General features: G+C 44.2%; 1 protein-coding gene across 1 annotated transcript in view; it reads left to right on the plus strand.

Annotated features, from left to right (window-relative positions):
- Window positions 1-21,952, plus strand: part of LAPTM5 (lysosomal protein transmembrane 5) — a 185,820-nt gene that overhangs the window by 153,399 nt on the left and 10,469 nt on the right. Inside the window, exon 7 of the mRNA XM_086957509.1 lies at window positions 5,643-5,741. Within this exon, the coding sequence (XP_086813635.1) occupies window positions 5,643-5,741 (99 nt within the window). The remainder of the gene's footprint in view (window positions 1-5,642; window positions 5,742-21,952) is intronic.

Consider the following 21,952-nt stretch of genomic DNA (forward strand, 5'->3'; position numbering starts at 1 on the left):
ACAAGCTCTTATACACCTAGATAGAGTAGATAATAGAGAGAGTCTCGCATGGTGACTTGCTGACCCAACATACATCCTTATCCTTGCCATTCATGTGTGGTGAGTATATCTTCTAGACAAACTGCTTCGGCAGCTTAATGTCCAGTCTAACTGACACATACGGAGTGTCTTCCTTTAAAGTGCAAATGCTACCAGTTCTATTTAGCGACTGCATTTAACATGGATACTACAACCTTCTCGTATTTTATTAATCTTTCGACCAATTGGCCTGAGCCCCTTTTTAAACACTCCTCCACTGCATCTCTACAGGTTCTAAGGCTCCATAATCTGGTGGTTGGCAATGGATTCTTTTGTGGACTTCCATTAAGTTCAACTCATGACACCTTAGGAGCTAATGTGAACTTAGTACAGACCATTGGCTGGATAAACTCGTACTCAGCGCCTGCCTCAACTGTGCTATAAAAGAGAAACAAGCGCTGCATTGATGAGGGACATTTTACAGAAAGACATGCATTTCCAGGTAGCATCCCTGAGCTGCTGTCCTTATTTACTTGTTCTATAAACAGACAACCCTTTTCCTCTCCTGACCTATTTTCTTGCCACCTGGAAATGTTTCCAGTTACCTCACAAAAGCGCCTTTTGAGAGCAGCAAAACAGACTTTGCAAAGTTCTGAAAGTTTGTTTATTTGACAAGGCTGGGCAGCAACAAAATAGGCCTTTGCGCTGTCTTTGACACCTTGCATTGAGGGAGCAGCACACAGTTCCAGCATGTAGAATGAGATGCCAGCTTCAAAGCGGAAAACTCTCATCTGAACATCATAAACCCTCCACTGAAGACAACCATTAGATCCTCTTAATTTAATCAACCACAAAGAAACTAGAGTAGAGGCATGTAATGGATCCTTGGAGCACCAGTCTTATCCCATTCACAAACAATAAATGATAAGTATAATAACCAATAACCACTGCACTAACCACTAAACTTGAGTTCCAGAGGTGCTAACCACCAGAAAGTGCTTGAATGCCTTGTTAAGGTTAGTAAGCGCTGTATAATTGCAATTACAATGCAATACAATCTACAATACTGATAAAAAATACAGGTTGGTGGGCCTATGTGGACCGCCATGCATACCTTAACAGGCAGAGGCTGTGGCCGGAAGTAGGGCAACGGAAGAGTGGCTCACTCCATTTGTCACCGATTGTCTTTATCATGATGAAATCTGCAAAGTAAACCCACAACAAGAACAGCACAATTAATATGAACGCAATACCTCATTTAGCTACTCTGAATAGTTTTTTTCGCCGGCACGTATAAACAGTGAATGAGGAAAACCTCAAATACCCATACATTTGGATTTAGTAGTGGTCCTGCCCTTGCATTCGCATGTGGTGTAATAGGTCTGATTCTCGGAGCTCGGCGAGTGAAGTAACTCATTGTTCTCTTCTGTTGGTGAACTCCCGGAACGTCCAACAACATGACGTTGACCTACTGGAACTTTCCCCAATGAACTCGGGCTTTCCATATCTTCAAACGCACTGTAGCTTCGACCAATGTATTTTAATGTATCTAACTTGGAAAACTGACTTTTTTGTTGTGGGAATTTACTGATTTCTATAAAAAAATAACCAGTGGTGCAAACGACGTTTGCCCCAGAGGTAAATAAAATGAGTAGATAACTCTTGAAAGTAAATTAAAATAAAAAAGGACACTAACATTATGGAAATAATAAAATGGGAACAAAAGTCTGGAAAAAAAAGAGTATATATATATTTCTAATTATAAATATTATTGATTCAATTACACCGTGCAATATATTTTTTAATACTCGTGGGAAATAAAGAATAACATGAAATGGGGTTGTAAAAAGAGGGGCAAAAATACATTATTTAATTAGAGGATTAAATACTATGTGACATATGTTATTTCAGGTCGAGGTCATAAAAGTCAAGGAAAAGGGGTGGAAATTGTGGGCATTTCTATAGTAAATGAGAGAGGTCGAAATAGTGGTTGATCGAGGTTGTTCTGTTTCGGAGGTCAAAGTTCTGACACGCATTGAATTTTATTTAATTTGCTGTTCATCAAACATGGCAATCCGTCCAAAAAACTGAATAACTCCAGCTCACCCAGAGACCTTGAAGAGTATTGGCATTCTGAAAATAAACAATGCAATGTCTTTCAAGATATCAATGAGCTATTTCCACTCTTGGAGCAGTATTTTCTAATTTGTTATAAATGCCTATTGAGTAGCGGTCACTGGTTTGGAGAGACGGTGGTAAGCAATTAGATATATTTAACATGACAATAGAATGCATTTAATGCCTGTTATCCGTGACGTGCTAGTCATTGGTGACCTGATTTACCCTTATAGTTGAGTGTGCCAGATGTGACTTGACAGCGTTCATTTTCACAAAACTATGCAAGCTTATTGGTTATTAGCAAAAATCGATTTGTTGCCTCACCTGTTGACTTCACTCCTGGAATTCATAATGTCTTCCTCTCATGATGCACCTACAATGGAAGTGAAATGGAAAAGGCACGTATGGACCTCAATACTCTTTTTACCTCCAAAGCTAAGTATGCGCTGCAGAGTTTGAAATACTGGCACTACGAACAGTGAGATAAGGCGGGAAGGCTACTGGCGCCGCAGTTCAGGCAGAGGGAGGAGGGCATGACCATTCCTGTTATCATCACAGACTCAAGGGTGTTAGTCACCAAGCCACAGAAAATTGCAGACACATTCACATTCTACCGTAGAGCCCTCTACTGCCCGGAAATTGTCCAGGGATCAGGGCAGATGAACGCCTTTTTGGATGGTATTCACTTACCGCGCCTCTCAGATGAAGGTAGGAAACTGCTTCATGGTGCGATCACTAAAGAGGATATTAAGCAGGCCACCTCTGATCTACCCTGTCATAAAGCCCCAGGCAAAGATGGCTTTCCGGCATGGTTCTACAAATGGACCAAATCCGAGTTGATGGATCTACTCAATGAGGCCTTCGCTGAGGCTGATCGCACAGGCTCATGGGTTTAGTTTCCATCAGGGTGCTCATTTCGGTCCTTCCCAAACCAGGAAAAGACCCTCTTCTTTGCGACAGTTATGGCCACATATGCCTGCTCAATAGAAATGTCAAGATACTTGGCAGTATATAAGCTGCTTGCCTCAAGCAGGTCCTCCCCTCTCCTATTCACCGTTTGCAAGTAGGCTTTGTCCCAGTCCGCTCATCCCGTAATCATCTTCGCACGTTCGTTCATGTGGTCTGGCTAGCAACAGATCTTCCAGATGAGGCCTTGGCACTGTTGCTGGATGCCGAGTAGGCATTTGATAGGATAGAATTGGACTACCTGTTTGCCGCACTCTGAAAATTTGCTCTTGGTGGCTACTTCATCTCCAGAGTGAGATGTCTCTGTGATTCCCCCTCAGCACAGGTCGATTGTGGGGGCTTTATTGCTGATCCCTTCCCAGTCCACAGTGGTACACATCAGGGTTGTCCACAGTCTCCCATGTCATTCCTCCTTGAGATGGAGCCTTTAGCGACCTCCCTACTCCAATCAGACCAGATTATAGGTATCCTTATGCCTGGAGGACCCTCAACACCTTATTTGTATGATGATTACATTATGCTCACCCTATCAGCTGTACCGTCCTCCATTCCTGCAGTGCTAGAGATCATTGATGCTTTTGCAGAAGTATCTTGCTGTAATCACAAATTACCACATTTGCTGCCGTCGCTGGTTATCCACTCTAGTGGATGAATTTTTGCCTTAGGTTCTTGGACATCGTAGTAAAAAGAGGCCTGGAATTCATGGTAGCGTATAACCTGGACCCTCTTATGGAGCAAATGCAATTAGACTTCATGAAGTGGTAACACCTGAATCTCCCTCTCTGGGGACAGACTCAAGCAGTGAAAATGGTTACCCTCCCCCAAATCACGTATGTGTTGGGCATGCTCCCACAACTAATACCCTCCTCCGTCAGATAGGCAAGACCATTAAGGCCTTCATTTTCTGTTCAGAGAGAACTTGCCTGGCAGTCTGGAAGTTTATCACCCATAAATCGGCAGAAGGACTGGGCCTGCCCTCTACAGAGCATTATTGTCTAGCCTTACACTTGTCCCAAATGGTGTACATGCACCTTTGAGTCCAAGACCTCCCGTTATGGATTGCGATCGAACGTAGACTCCAAAAGGCATTGTTGGGACTACAGGTCCTCTATCATTCTGGCCCAGCCACCGGATTCAGCTGTGCTGAAAGCCATGTACGCCATCTGGATACGGGCTCACAAGCTCTTTCGGTTGATGCGCATCTCCATGACAAGGATCCCCTCTAGAACAATACTGGTATTTGCATTGGGGGCATGCTTGACTGGGGTCCCTGGCTTAGAGCTGGGATTCTAATCCTCACATACCTGATTTCTAGTGGCGAACTCAAGTACTTTGTGATGCTACAGGACAAATTTGGCCTGCTGCATACTCAACAATGGTGCTACACACAATTACCTCATTGCCTGCTGGCTGAGCAAGCTGGGTCCTCATCCCTGGATCATCCCCTGTTCCCTGGTGCTCTCTTATCTTAATATTTGGGGTCAATTGAAAGGTGTGATGTCCGGGTTCTACTATCTTCTGATTTGCCACCTCTACTCCCAGCGCAATTGGCTAGTCTTAGGACGACCTGGCAGGCCCGCCTGCAGGTGTAATATGATGAGGAGGACAGGGTAGCACTCTGGAAGCCCTGGAACGGGGAGTACGGGAAGCACGGATCAAGTTCAGTCTGTTTAAGATTCTTCAGGGCTGGCACTGGACTCCGGCACAGCTTCTGGTTGCAGGGTTGCTCCCTCACTCTGCCTGCTGGCGATGTGACCATGCCCCCTGTGATATATTTCACATATTACTGGATTTTCCTGCCATTCATCCTTTCTGGACAGCATTGGTGTCAACACTCCGGGAGTCCATGGATTTGCCCTCAACACTTCCAGACCCCTAATTATCCTCCATGACTTATCGGACCTTTCTGAGATGCCCCACCATGCCTGTCATCTGCTCGTGACTGCCCTTGCAGCTGCCAAGATCTGTATTATATGACATTGGCATTCTCCACAACTGCAGTCGCATGAGGAAGGGTTCGCGGAAATGTTCCCAACCACGTCCTAGGAACTGGCCATTTACTACTTAATGGACGAAGCAGATTTCTTCTCACATGGTCTCCCTTTCTGCAGGAGGACCCCTTCACAATTTCCCATGACTCTTGCTTCTGTCTTGTCATTGTCACCACACTCCCCACCCCAGCATTACTATACTTGGGCTTCATCTGAATGATCCATTTCCCTTCCCTCTTTACCCTGCTTTGTAGTTTAGTTTCATCTTCTCTCCCTTCTTTTTTCTCCTGTCCTTTTTCCTTTCTTTTCTTTTCTTCTAAATGTATGGCTTATTTCCTCACTCCTTTCCATCCTTTCTCTTCCTTTATTATATTTTAGAAGCATTTGGTATTGGTACATGGATCGCAAACAGCATTGATATATTACTATGCATTTATGCTCGTCTTGCATGCCATTGAATTTGCTGATACTTCTTTTCTGGTACTTAATTTATGCCAATAAAATAATTGATGGAAGTTCTTAATTCTGTTTGTGTTCTCTCTCCTGCAGATGTTCATGATGAATTGTGTCTGGAGGTGTTTCAAGCTCATTCGCAACTCTCATAAATCTGTGACGAAAGAAACGCCCCAGCTGAACTGCCCAGACAAGGTGAATCACAGTTCTTGCTTTACGTCTATAAATGAGATCCCACCCATGAACTATTTAATTTCAATATGGAGGAAGTGGTTGATGTATTGTGTACTACAGTTTGACATTTTTTTGCCGTGGATATACGTTTCCACATGAACCCTTTGAGAGGCTTTTATACTGTACCAAGAAAACTTTCAGGAATGACCAGTCAAAAGAACCAGGTAGCACTAGGTGATACCATTTGTGGAAGCACAGACTTCACCACAAGTGAAGCGGCAGAAAATCAGATCCCCCTTTCAGTAACTATAGATATGTAGGGTTCAGAGCCACCAACTTTTACATTGTATTCTTTTAATGCTTGTTTACTGATCTTATTTTTAGTGGGAGGAGTGACGTATTTCCCCATGAAAGCCTAAGAACATTTAACACTCAAGGAGAAGTCACAGACAAACGACTGTGAATGACCCCCACTCAAAAAATGTGTGGTGTTTGTATAAGTCACTAGAAAAAATATTTTCTGAGTAAATTTATTTTTAGCAAATAATCACAACAATAGCGAAGCTACTGATATCAACATATACATAAGATCACAATATTTGATACGAACATCACCCTAATGGATTATCATCCACCATATTTAGAGATTTGTGCCTTCCTAGAAGAGACCTCAATGCCTTCAGAGGAAGACACTGAAAACACTGAACTTTTGCAGAGCGAGTGTCCGCTGTGGTTCATGCATCTGCTCAGCTATTTTTTTTAATATCAAACTTTCAAAGCAAGAGTTTGCTTTTGAAAACCAAAATATTAATGATCCTAACACCCTGAGAGATTTCTTCCAGGGTGTGAATCATTTTTATGTCGAGCCTAGTGGCAGCGGGCATGTACTCCTCGCTCTGCGAGACTGCTGTAGTAGAATGTGGGAGAGAAGCCTCGCCCACTCTCTGCCCATATTTTTCATTGGTTTGTGTCATTGTCTTTCGTAAATTCTGCCATCGGATTTGTTAATAGGCTTGTTAGTCCCTCCTTAGCCTTGTCTTCATTTGTAATCTCCCATGGCGACTGGCCCTTTTACTTCGGTTGTTACACAGGACCTGTTATTTAGTCTGTAAGCACTATTTACTTTATTGAGTTTCTCATACTGCAGGCCGGACATGCACTGCTGCTTCAGCTGAAAGCGCTTGTGTTTAAGTAGCACGGCCACCCCAGTAACACGGGCGCCCACTTTCAAGCACTTTAACCCGGCATTATCTTGTGTCTGTTTCAACCCCCCAAGTAAAATGGATTTAGAAATGATTATCAAATTAAGTAATGTGAATTCCAGGTATCACATAATCATGTGCTAATGGGCTGAAGCTGACAACAGCACATCTGTGTTACATGTCATCTGCACTAAAGCCACAGGGTAGGTTCTTTTCAAAAGCCAGTTTTATTAAAAACAACACCACGACCACCAGCAATACCAGCAATACCACCACCACCACCAATACCACAACCACCAATACCACCACCAATACCACTATCTCCACCACCACCACTACCAATACCACCACGAATACCACCACCACCAGTACCACCACCAACACCCCTGCCAACAATACCACCACCACCAATACCACCTCCACCAATGCCACCACCAATACCACCACCACCACCAAACCACCACCACCAATACCACTACCTCCACAACCACCAATACTACCACTATCAATACCACCACGAATACCACCACCAATACCAACACCACCAATACCACCAACAACACCCCTGCCACCAATACCACCACCACCAATACCACCTCTACTAATGCCATCACCAATACCACCACCACCAATCGCATCACCACCATTCCAATATCACTACTACCACCACCAATACCAATACAGACGCCAATACCACCACCACCACCACCACCACCACCACCAATACCACCACCACCAATACCACCCAATACCACCACCATCCCCAATACCACCACCACCAATACCACCACCACCAATATCGGCACCACCACCAATACCACCACCAATATCACCACTACTAATACCACCACGAATAGCACCACCACCAATACCAATAACACCACCACCAATACCACCACCAATATCACCACTACTAATACCACTGCCACCACTACCAATACGACCACCAATACCAATACCACCACAACCAATACCACCACCTCCAATACCATTACCACCAATACCACAATACCATCACCAATACCACCACCATCACCAATACCACCACCACCAATACCACTACCACCAGCAATACCAATACCACCACCAACACCAGTACCAATACCACCACCACCAATACCACAATACCATCACCAATGACACCAATACCACCGCCACCAATACCACCACAAATATCACCACCACCACCAATATCACCAATACCACCACCACCAAAACCAATACCACTACTACCAATACCAATACCACTACCAATACCAACACCCCCAGCAATTCCAATAACACCACCAACACCAATACCCCAGCACCAATACCACCACTAATATGACCACCACCACCCCCAATACCACCACAAACACCACCACCACCACCAATACCCACAATATCACCACCACCACCAATACCAGTACCACCACCAATACCTGTGGAAAAAGGTAGGGGCGAAGTTGATCGAAAACCTTTTTCAGAGTTGCCTGGCGCTAACCGCCTCTAATACCACTCAAGTTACCAAACAAAGAGGCAGGCGCTGGAGACTGGAAGGCAGGAAACAGAAGTTTTATTCCGACGGAGCAGAACACGTCAACTCAGACAACAGGGTATCTTCTCGAGGTGCTCTAACCGCATCTCTGAGGCTTGGCCTCTTATACACAGGTTTATGATCTTTATTACAGTTTATTGCATGTGGCACATTCTTGCAAATACTTTGAAGTACAGAAAGGCATCCTCGGAATCCCCGCTTCAAGCCCGTTCCCACACACATTTACAGTAGAAGTCCCCACCCCGGTCACAACAGGTGACGATTGTCGCGCAGCTGGGCATTCCGCCGATTCCCGGAATGCATGTGGTCGATCGGATCTCATGGGGTGGGGCGCTTTGATCAGCTCGTGGATCCTTTGATGGGAGAAGCTTCCTACTGTATGGGGGCAATAAACAGCATCCGCAGGGCCAGGTGGCGGCCTGGGAACGAGCAGGATAATCGGGCACAGAGGAAAGGGGAGTTTTATCAAAGGACCCGGGATCATGAAAGAAACGGAGGGAGGTGTTGAGCTGGGAACGGGATGGGTTTCCGAGGCAGGGTTGCGCTGAAGAGGGGTTTCTGGCTCAAGCATGTGAGAGCGGGGGCTGTCAGCGGGCGGGGGATGCCTGCGAGGTCAGGAGAGAGAGAGAAAGAGACGCGCTGGCTATCGGCGGTGGGCAGAGAGGCCATGGCATTTAAAATGGCTGCCGCTTACGCGCATGAATGGGCCCAAAAAGGGACAAGATGGCGCCGATAATGTTGACGCTGCAAACTAGATTTTAACATACCAAAACCACCAATACCAATACCAGCACCACCACCACCACCACCAATACCAATACCGTTACCAATACCACCACCACCACCAATGCCACCAGCACCAATACCAACAATACCAGCACTACCAATACCACCACCACCAATACCACCACCACCAATACCACCACCTAAGCGCCTCTCGCTCACTAGTAATAGCAGGGGCACTGTACAAGGCTGGAGCTGCAGCCGGGACCCTCCCTCCTTCCCTCCATGCTTGACATAAAGCACAGCCTGCCCTGCACCAGGAGGTGAAGCCAGGGCCCTACTACAGCTTAAGTGTTTTTTATTAGGCCAAAGATAGAAATGACATTACGCAATGTCACACTGCACACTCAAATCGCGGAATGGGCAGGAAATAGCCGCCCCTCCCTCTCTTCCTCCTGAGCCGTGACAGTGTAATCAGAGGGTGAAAACTGTTGGAGCGCTTTGTTAGTGTTTATAGCTCAGATCATGTGTAACTTTCACTTCACACTTTGTGTCTGTGTAAGTTACAACACTTACACATCTTCTTCACTGCACTATTTATCACTAATTTGAAGACGTTGCAGGCCTATCTCGTCCTCTGATATTTACAATCTAACAAGCGGTCATGAAGACCCTTTATTGCAATGCAATAGGTCTCGTATTTGCGTGAGTTTAAGCTATTAGTATTGTAAATGACAGTGCCTTTTATTTAGGTTTTAAACCCAAAACATAAATAAAAGGCATTGTCATTTACAATGCCAATAGCACAAACTTGCATGAATGCGAAACCTGTTGCATTGCAAATGATTGCTCTTTTTTTCAGGTCGTGACTGCCAGGCTTTTCCTGACAGTCCAGAAAAGAAAAAAAGTACATCAGAACGTAAGTCCTAAATCAGATGGATGATCTGAGGCTCAGGGGCGTAGCTTGGTCAATGAGATTCTAGGGTGTGAGCTTCAGGTTTCCCAACAATCACACTGAGATATTTTGTTAAAACACAATATCTGAGAAGCACACATGAGATGAAGGGTTATGCGGCAATGGAAAGAGAGCGGAGGGTGTATTGTTAGGGGCACTTAACACAACATTTTTTAAGACCTTAAGAACAGAGACTAGAGCGGGAATGTGTGTGTGTATGTTTTTTGTTAGTGGCTGTGTGTTTTTGTCAGTGTGGGCATGTAAAAAACCTGCGTGAAATTCGACTGACGCTTCACCATACCCAACTGAAAGTACCTGTCTCCACTATTTACAACAGAATAAATGTTTTAGGGGGGTGTAACACCCCAAACAACCTCACCAAAGCTACGTCCCTCCTAAGGTTCTTACAACTAGAGCCTCAAGTCTATCAGGCAGTGGGTGTAAGGTTTCCACCAGCAGAGCTAGAATGGGCTCTGCTGGAGGCAACATGATGGGCCACCTGGCTATAAATAGAGCGTACAGACCTTGAGTTTGGTGGTTGGAGTATCCTGTCTGGCAAACTTGAAATGAAGTCCCACCATTTCAATGAATAAAATAATTTATTGCTTTACAAAAGTTAGAATTTTTTTTTAGCAAGGTCCATTGTCAGATTTTTTTGTTATTGTATTCCTCTAAAGCATTCAGAGCCAATTTTATTCAAAAGACTGTTCTTTCTGTTACTATATTGTTAACTTTTTTGAATATTTGAGTGTAGCCGGCCAATGTTCGGTGGAAAGACACGCATATCTTTCACAAAAGCCCCCTTATCAGCTTTGTCCAAATTACATTCTTTTATTTTTATATTTTTATTGTTTTATCACATTTGCGCATGAACACAGTTAACTGCTTAAACAGAGTCGCATGATATCACACAGGGGTCATGACCGAGAAGAGCATCAGTGTACCTATCCATTTCAAATACCCTTCACGTTAGGCTGAGAATACTTCGAGGACCACCCTTATACAAGCTTCCCCTCCCCCCTCCCCCCACCTGTCCACCTCCACCACCACCACCACCAATACCACCACCACTAATACCACCCACTACCACCACCATCCCCAATACCACCACCACCAATACCACCACCACCAATATCGGCACCACCACCAATACCACCACCAATATCACCACCAATATCACCACTACTAATGCCACTACCACCAATACCACCACCACCACCAATAGCACCACCACCAATACCAATAACACTACCACTAATGCCACCACAACCAATACCACCATCAATACCAATACCACCACCACCAATACAACCACCAATACCACCACCACCAATACCACCACCACCACCACCAATAATACCACAATACCACCACCAATACCACCACCACCACCACCAATACCACCACCACCAATACCACCATCACCAATACCACCACCACCAATACCACCATCAATACCAATACAACTACTACCAATACCACTACCAATACCACCATCAATACCAATACCACTACCAACACCAGTAACAATACCAGCAATACCACCACTGCCACCAATACCACAATACCATCTCCAATGCCACCAATACCACCACCACCAATATCACCACCACCACCACCAATATCACAAAGAAGAAGAGCATCAGTTTACCTATCGCATTTCAAATACCCTTCACGTTAGGCCGAGAATACTTCGAAGACCACCCTTATACAAGCTCCCCCCCCTCCTGTCCAAATTACATTCTTGTGATGTGCTCCCACGTGCATGCCAAGACTATTCCAGGAAGGGAAGCTAAGTTGATGAAGGCCTCTCTAAAAGGTGACTAATTGATGCCCCAAAAGATACCAAGAAACCCTAACCTCAGAAGTGACACAAAAATATCTAAAGCATGAACCATCTTCATCTTTCGGTGAACCTGGGAGGCAAGAAAAGGGCAGAAAGTGGCTCCTGGTGTGATCAGATGCCTTAGTTAAACCCATTCCAGTACTTCAAGAGTTATTGCCAAAAAATAGGTAATTTCGCTTAGGCAAACTAGGCTATTCTACTCTAGTTATGTCATCGTCACCTACAGAACTCGCCCAGACAATATAAGTCGACACCTATGTATCCATGTTTTCTTTCTACACCTGTCACTCCAGAGAGCCTATAAGCAAATGCTTTGTTTGCAGAATTTAACAAAACATCATGGCTGATGATCTTGGATCAAAATTGTTTGCATTTGGCAGCCTAGCTCTCTGTACTTAACTGGTGAGGTATACATATGGGCGCACTAAATCCTTCGAATCTGTTCTGCAGGACAGTGGCACATTGTAATGTGGATGAATTGTGGGGTGGGTGCAAATGTGTGCTCTCACTTTCAACCATCCGCTCTCAAGTGCACACATATACTTACACCCACCCACCTACATGAACACTCACTTACATCCATCCATTCATTCATAAGTGTACAGACATACAGCCAACATTCACGAGCACATACACATGCACATACCTATTCAAAGTACACATAAACAGTTAAAGATTAACAAATAGGCAAAGAGGCACCTGCCTATGGGCCCCACTCCCTTTAAGAGCCCAAGACAACGAATCAAAATAATATTGATTTGATCTTGAAAGAAAATTACAAAAAAAACGTTCTTAATTTCTGTTTCCAAAAGATAGGAAAAAATGAATCCACTACCGAAACAGAAACTTTATATTAGACTCTATGGAGAAAATACTGTATTAATGTAATGTACCCATTAGCAAATTACTGTACATACACCAAAGACATCAGATTTAGATAACAGTTTCTCTCTTAAACGCTCATCTTCTGGCAGCTGTCAGTTTGCAAAAAAATCTGGTCCATTGGGTATAAGGAGATAATTTGTGAGGCGGTCCCCGAAATTTTGACTACCTAGGGGTCACCACAGGCTTTAACCAAAAGGCACACAATTGATGGACGGAATGCAGAACAAAGCAATACATTCACCCCCACTAAAGAGATCTTTGTTAAATCTGTCATCCTTTAGCTTACCATGCCACCCTAGTTTTGACCTGGCCATATGCAAATCAGTCTTGACCCAGAGCCTCATCGGAACAGTTCTGCCCGTACTGCCAAGCCAGGTCTTCCCACGTTTGGGCATACCTGGCGCACCTAGGGCGAGAAAGCAAAAGACACACAATTGATGGACGGAATACAGAACAAAGCAAAACATTCACCCCCACTCATGAGATCTGGGTTAAATCCATCATTCTTTAGCTCACCATGCCACCCCAGTTTAGACCTGGTCATATGCAAATCAGTATTGACCCTGTGCCTCATGGGAACAGTGCAGCCCGCGCTGCCAAGCCAGGTCCTCCCTGGACTGCAAACAAGCATCCTAGGACCGGTTTCTGGGTTTTGCCCCTCTTCAGCCAGGTCTGACTGTTCCCATGGGGCACCTGGTCAAGACTGATTTGCATATGGCTGGGTCCAAACTGGGATGGCATGGTGGGCAAAAGAGCGATGGATTTAACCCAGATCTTTTCACTGGGGGAGAATGATAGCATTGTCAGCATTCCGTCCATCATTTGTTTGCTGTAACACTTTTTGCCCTAAGTGGGATGGGTATGCCCAGACGTGGGTCCCTTGCTCACTGTGCCACTGGATTCAAGCTAGCCTGGCTGAAGAAGGGTGACATACCCTGAAACCAACATATAGAAATTGGCACTGAAGCTGGAATATCAAATAACAAGTTTATTAATCACTCATGAGTGGGACTACATCAATCAAACACCCTTGGGCATTGTATGAAGTAGTACAAGGAATACAGAAACCAGGAGCCTTTTATACACACTTTGTTGCTCAGTAAGCATGGAGACTAAAATAGAAGGTAGAAGCATACACAGGAATAGCTATTGACTAACATGGGCAGATAGATATGACTTGGATAGCAAAGTGGGAGGGGAGACAAAACTGCTCATGTCAGTTGAAACAGCCTGACAGTTACATTCTAAGACAGGTGCATTCTAGCAACTACAGACCTTTCTGAGCATGCGCAATGCTCTGGCTCGGTACTGAAGGAATTAACTACAGTTGATGACTGGAGCAAAATAGAAAGGTAAACAACAGTGAAGACGGCAGAATCACATGGCTAACACATGGTTAATGCAAATGGATGCCACAAACAAAATGGCTTCAGCTTATGCTAATGGTAATTCCTGCAATTTTCACATGAGGTCGATAAATTGAGTGCCATTGAGTTAGGTAGCAAGCAACATCTTATTCAGCATCAAGATATCCTTCTGGGTGAATGTGCACATTACAAATACACATATTATGCTATGTTTTTTTGGTATAGGGCAGAGAAAAGTGCACCCACATTTGATATGAGGTTATTGAAAATTTTCAATTTACCTAAGTCTGGTTGAATTGTTGCCATTATAATTAGTTGGACATATCCCTGCAGCACTGGCTGGATTTAAGAGAGTTGTTTGGTCTAGCATGTTCTGTTGGGTCATCACATAGGAGAAAAACACCTATTCAGAAGTGATGCAAGCTTTACAAGTGCAATTACACTCATACCAAGGCAGTCAGCTAGATACAATTTAAATGGAATAAATACTGAATAAGTAAGGTGGTACACCCACCCTCGCTTTTACACGAGGAACAGGGAGATGAAGGGATGCTCCCAGTGTACTTTGTCAATCTCATTTCTCATTACGTTGAGTTTCTGCAATGGACTATTGATGTGGGACTGTGATGTTTTCAGTGTTAGGTCATGCAATCACGGACTGTTACTGAGGGACCTTTGATGTTGTCACTCTTTGACACAGAGAGGGCTCACTGAGTCCCGTGAGGAGCTGAGTGGTTAGAGTATGTGCAGGAAAACAGAAGGAAAGAGAACCACCTGTACAAACTGGCCCTCTGGATAGACAGGGACTAAAGGACAATGAATCATCAACGGAAGCTGGGACCTGGTTAACAATCCACCTCTGTCAGCAATGTGAGCCCATCCTCTTTCACCCGACAATAAGAGAGGAGCTTGCAGCACTAAGGGCTTATCATCCCAGAACTACACACAAATGGAGTGAAAAGATGCATCAGTGGGAGAAGGAGCGGCGAGACGGCTTGCATCAAGGCAGCTTAAGATGCACAACCGACCCAAGAAAGTGGGTCGTGGTACAAAATATCACCAAGGGTTCAAAGAAGTTGTTGTGCACAGGAGAAGTTTGGAGATGATTAGCCTCCTTGTAATAGAAGTGACCCCCATCTGCAATCGCTTGTCCTGTTTAACCAGAAGGTTGTAGGAGACCCTTGAAGAAGATTGTGGTACCCTGATTACCCTCATTACAGCAGATGTCAGTTATATCAAGAGAGCTCCAATGATCAATACTTAATTTGTGCCTGTGGCTGTAGGAGGCCATCTCTGGCACTTGGGTTATGGGATTAGGAGTCTTGTAGCAGCATATTAAAAATAATAAAGACATGCACACTGAGTAAATATAATAGCTTGCAGAGCAAGTGCCTCTGCTGATAATCCGAAACATGCTCCGGTGACACATGCTACCCTGTTCTTCTTATTTTACTCACTGCTTTTCAAAACTATAAAGCAAAGATGGAAATAAATGGAGTGGGTGGCTATGGCTACTGGAATGTTCAATAAATAGAGCGGGGTGGAAAAGACCAACAGAGTGCACTAAAACTTTCAGTAGTAGCAGCAATGCTTCTTTTGAGTCTCATCCCATAATGTCAAGATTCTCACTATGACTACCAAGAAACAACCAGTCAAACCATATGTTGCACACCTTGGAAGAATCCATTATATTCAAGTTCCCCTCTTTGTAAGAATCGTGTAAACATCTCTGAAGAACTCTGCCCAGTTGCCACACTAACTGTGATCGCTAACTTTACTTATATCCAGCCCTCATAATTGTGCCTGTCTTTTCCTACCCCATTTTTTTTATGGTCTAACCCCTTCGAACCTCCTTCCACTTATCAGTTTTTCTCCCTCTACCACTAGCGATAAACTCACTGAATAAACAAAGCCAAAGGCCAGCCATGATTCAGAGAGCACACAACCAAGAACGCTCTGACACCCACCAGCCAACGCACACAACACACAATCCAGACATCAAAACATTCCCTTGCAACGTTTCCCGCTTTTTTTTTTACCACATGCCATCAGTAAAGAAGTGTGTGTAGTTTGGCATGGTGCATGAGCCATGTTATATGTTACGTTATGTTAAAATGTTTTTTGTAAAGCGCAGCAACTACCTGGAGGCACCTCGGCGCTGCAGGATCAGAGGTATAAGGAGAGATTGCCGATTAGATGTTAAAAAGCCAGGTCTTGAGAGCCATTCTGAAGATCAGTAGGTCAGGAACAGACTTAATATGAAAGAGGACGGAGTTCCAAAGTTTCAAAGACTCCTCACAATCTGGCTTCCGAGCTAAACACAGCACTGAGACCGCCCTCATCGCAGCAACAGACGACATTCGAACTCTACTGGACAATGGAGACACAGTCGCCCTCATCCTCCTCGACCTCTCTGCAGCCTTCGACACAGTCTGCCACAGCACCCTTCTACAACGCCTCAATAACATCGGAATACAAGGAAAAGCACTTGAATGGATCACCTCGTTCCTCTCCGGAAGAACCCAGAGAGTCCGCCTTCCACCATTCAAGTCCGAGGCCACTGAAGTCATCTGTGGCGTACCACAAGGATCCTCACTCAGCCCCACCCTCTTCAACGTATACATGAGCCCCCTCGCGACCATCGCCCGCCAACACAACCTCAACATCATCTCTTACGTGGATGACACTCAACTAATCCTTTCTCTCACCAATGACCCCAGCACCGCCAAAACTAACCTACACGAAGGAATGAAAGAAGTTGCCGAATGGATGAAACACAGCCGTCTGAAACTGAACTCAGACAAAACAGAAGTCCTCATATTAGGTACATCCCCCTCTGCATGGGACGACTCTTGGTGGCCGGAAGCCCTTGGAAAAGCACCCATCCCGACAGACCACGCACGGAACCTAGGCGTCATCCTGGATTCTTCACTCTCAATGAACAGACAAGTCAGCGCCGTATCCTCATCCTGCTTCAACATTCTTCGCATGCTCAAAAAACATTTCGCTGGATCCCCACCGAAACCAGAAAAACAGTCACCCATGCTCTGGTAACAAGCCGACTGGACTACGGAAACACCCTCTACGCAGGTACTACCGCTAAACTCCAGAAGAAACTCCAACGAATCCAAAACGCCTCAGCCAGAATCATATTAGACATCCCGCGCAACGAACACATCTCTGGTCACCTGAAAGACCTCCACTGGCTACCCGTCAATAAGAGAATCACTTTCCGACTGCTAACCCACGCACACAAATCACTCTACGACATCGGACCAGAATGCCTCAACTCACGACTGTCCTTCTACACCCCCTCCCGCCAACTACGTTCTTCCAGCCAAGCCCTCGCCACCGTACCTCGCATCAACAAGACCACCATGGGAGGCAGATCCTTCTCATACCTGGCTGCTAAAACATGGAACTCACTCCCTACCTACCTTCACCTTACCCAGAACCACCTAGCATTCAGAAAGCAACTTAAAACGTGGATATTTGACAAATAATCCTCCTCCCCTTCCTAAGCGCCTTGAGACCCTCTGGGTATGTAGTGCGCTATATAAATTCTTTGACTTGACTTGACTTGACTACCATGAAACTTCTTCCGCCCCAAGCCAAGAACCTGAACTTAGGGAACACAACATTCATGGCTGAGCTGAAACGTAGGGTCCTCTCTGTCTGGTACCATCTGAAACTATCTTTAAAATAATTTGGGCCTAGGTCATGTAAGGCCCTTCAGGTGATGCACCAGGCCTTGAAACTCACTCTGTGTTTTACAGGGTGCCAATGTAACTTCCGTAAAGCAGGATTGGTTGACTGTGTTTTAGGGATTCCCAGCAGTGCCTGGCTGTTGTTGTGGAGAGCCTTGAGCTTGTTAGCGTACTGCAAACACAAATTGAGGTATGAAACGTTGCAGTAATCAAGTTTATCTAGGACTAGCGCAGTCACCGCAGTGGTTTGCAACGTTGGGGGGATGTACAGCAAGTTTTTCTTGATAATCGCAAGCGTGTAAAAGGATGCTGAAATAGTTGCATTTACTTGGTCCCCGAATGCAAGTTTGTTATTCATCAGGATACAAAGAACCTCACATACAAGGCCCTAGCTGCACTTTTACATCGCTCTGGAGTCACTTGTTTGATGCTCTGGTGGCGCAATGTGCCACATCATATTTACAAGGCCATGCAAAGCCACTTTACATGGCTTTTCATGGCCTTGTAAATATGTGCTCGTTTTGTGCAGAACACTGCGTGAAAGGGGCGTTCGATGGAATCTGAAGCATTCCCAGATTTGTGAGGAATCGTAAACATGAGAATGCAACAGATTCCTATTCCTCCCTAAGGGAGACGTAAAGAGGCGCAACGAGGAGAAATACTTTTATTTCTCCTAGTTTTTTCATCTTTCTGTGTGTGCTGCATTCTGCAGCATGCATAGAAAGAGGAAACTGCCATCAATTGTTGTTTTTGTGCAGTAAGGTGTCCCTTCCTGAACAAAAACAAGCATCCCCACAGGCACTCTTGCAACACAACGCAAGGGTGTCTGCGTTGGCCCGCAGCTGTGGTTTGTGCGCCGGCTCAGGGGAGAAGGACAGGAATGCGCCGTACCTTACAGATACGGCGCCGAAGCTGATGAAGCTGCTGATGTGAGTGCAACAGCGCGCAACATCATCCTCAACTTTAAGCTTTTTTTGTATTGAGATACATCTTGTGGTTCAGAGTGACACTGTCACAATAAATGTTACTGTAGCACTGACCTTAGGAACTATGGCCTGTCCGAGCGAGAGTGTTAGACTAGCTGAGCATTGACAGTCCTCTCCTTGTTGAATGCAAGCAAGAAAGTGATTCCAAACAGTGCTAAATCCGAAAAAATGCAGCGCCAGATGACAACACTCATTAATTCTCCTAACATCCCACAAAGCCACATCTCAGGACTGAGGGCTACCTGTGTGTTAAGAGCAAAGGAATGTTTCCGCAGTTTGAAGGCCAATTATCGAATAAGTGCTTTCCGGACGGTGGACTGACTTTATGTTAATAAATGCAGTATTTTTCCAGGTTTTCAGATGAAAAATATGTACGTTCATGCTTGGTGACTCCGTCATCTCACACCATTTTTGATCCCTATCCCATTGTCACGCCTCTACCATCTACTGTGTAAATACATTGTTGGTATGGGTAACATTTTTATAATGTAATTCAGGGACACCCTAGGTCTCTGCCCATCCTACCTAACCCCTTTACTTCTGCTGCAACTCACTCAGTCACTACCGTAAGCTGAAGACCAACTTCCTGCAACCAATGGCCCGATCCGAACCTCAAAACAATAGAGAAAAATACAGAAACACGTATGCATCAAACAAATACACAACTAACAAAATATTTTATTTAATTTACAAAGAAATATAGAAAAATCAAAATTGTAATGTTAATCGGAAGGTTAAAACATTTTAGTGTTTGGTTCCATTACCAAAAGACGCAGTGATATGCCAGACTCTAGTGCATCACTTTTTCTTTTTTACTTCTCATGCACACTTTCTGTCTTTCTGCACTTACCAGTGCTTCAAATGGGCTCACCATCGTCCATACTAGATTTTGTTTGCTGTACTTAGGCTGCTCCCACAACTCAAACTAAGGTTACCAACTTAGGGGCAGATTTACAAGCCCCTTGCGACACTTTTGAGTTGCCATTGCATCACTTTTGTGACGCAGCGGTGGCGTACACAATGCCCCACGTGATGTATCTAGGGAGATGCGTCACGTTGTAAAGCCCTGCGCTACATTATACCTCCGTCAGGTAAAATGTATGAAGGGTGGGCGTTCCCACACAGGAAAGCCTCGTAAATGTGACTCTGTGAAATCTACACGATTTCATATGACGCCACAGCCTCAAAACCTTACGCCTGCTTGAAGCAGGCTTAAGGAGTGACGCAGCACAATAGTATAGCCACACCTGAGCATAGCTGGAGTTGCGTCATACTTACGACACAATTCCAGCAATGCTTGACCTTAGCGCCATCACATGCGTGATGCATCTGTCAATCCTTGCACCATGGTGCGCCGCATTATAAATTCAACGCATCCATCGTGTCGCAGGTTTTTTTTTTTGCACGAAGCAAGTAAACTGATGCATCTCTGCTATAAAGCAGAGATGCGTCAGTTTCTTGTAAATATTCCCCTTAATTTGCAGCCTCGACACTTTTATTTCTTCACAATTACAGACCATTTAAACTGTTTCATTTTTACATTTGGCTTTTCTTATGTTTACATTCTTGATTAATCTGCTATTATTATTGAATTTTTCAAACAGTTGCGGAAATCCTGAAAAGGTGCCCCGGAACCTGAGGACACCAGGTTTAGAAATGCTGATTTAGCGATTAGCACTAAGCCCCATGGTGGCAAATCTGATTGTGCCAGGATTTTGGGAAAGACCAGGAGCAGAACAATTTGAAGTCTATCTTTATAACGCAGCGGTTTTACCAACCTATTGTTATCAATTCTTTGTTAGAGAGAGCTTTGGCTTCTCCTCGAGTACTATTTCACTTTCTCCTCATACTATTGGCTGGTTAGTGTATCATTCCGTTTCACATGGAGTGCTTGGATTGCTATATATAAAGGACTATTTTATATCTCAAAAGTACATCATCATAAATTATTTATCTTATAGAACTATTGTATACAGAAAACTATTTTGTTTTCACTGCAGCAGCACTTTTTTATTTAAACATATCAGAATGATTTGCAAACTAGTTTATAGTTATAAGTAAATTGAGTTACAATTACTGAGTCCAACTTGCTCATAACTTGCTACAGGAGGAAGCATAACAATAGCTATAAACATTATTCTAGCCTGTTTTCAACTTTGCAACAACCTGTAAATTATCTCACTTGTGTCACTGACCAATGAGCACAGCAGGCAACTCCACCCTATTAGTTTTGTGACATGCACGGGATGTAACAACATTTTCTTGAATAAGAAAAAAGTATTTTCCTTTATCAAGGTTCGTATTAATATCCTAATATTTCACAACACCCCACAGTTGATTCACACCTGCAAGCATATCTATATTATATTAATAGCTATTCTAATATAATACAAATTATCTGGATATCTTTACTTTTAAAAAGTCTTTCTAAAACTAAATATTGTGGCTGTAGAGACAGTACTCCTCCAGTCATAATCCTGATTGAGTAATTCTTTTCTTTCTATACGCTTGTACTCTGTGTAAATCTTAACAATTGGGTTTTGTGTATATCGCAAACTCTTTGTTTTTCTACACTTATGCTTTTTCAGCAATGTTTTGCATTCAGGAGCCTGGCTTAAAGAGAAAGTTGAGTAGATTAATTGGATAGAGTAAGTGTTTCTGTGTACCCAATAGATTGAGTAGATATTTTGAATTATGTTTGCAGTATTGCACCAGAGGGCATACCTTGAGTGTACAACCATCCACTACAATGAGGTGGTATCTTGCAGGACTTTTGTGTCCGATGGCACGCCTCGTGTACAGGTTTTGAGCAGACAACCACAGTTTGATCTGGCATCATTAGTGTGAGTTTCCCCTGTATTTTTTGCCTTTGCCTCCTGTGGTTTTGCTGTGTGTTGGACTCCGTTTTGCTGGTCTACATGCTTTGGGCAATTTGCCATTGCTGTTCAATGCCAACGTGCAAGTGCCCCCTTTGTAAATTGTTGTTATGGATTGGTTTTGCCATGATTAGTCTATTTGGTTTAC

The sequence above is a fragment of the Lissotriton vulgaris genome, chromosome 2_1, assembly GCF_964263255.1.
Source record: "Lissotriton vulgaris chromosome 2_1, aLisVul1.2, whole genome shotgun sequence".
In the NCBI taxonomy this organism is placed as follows: Eukaryota; Metazoa; Chordata; class Amphibia; order Caudata; family Salamandridae; genus Lissotriton; species Lissotriton vulgaris.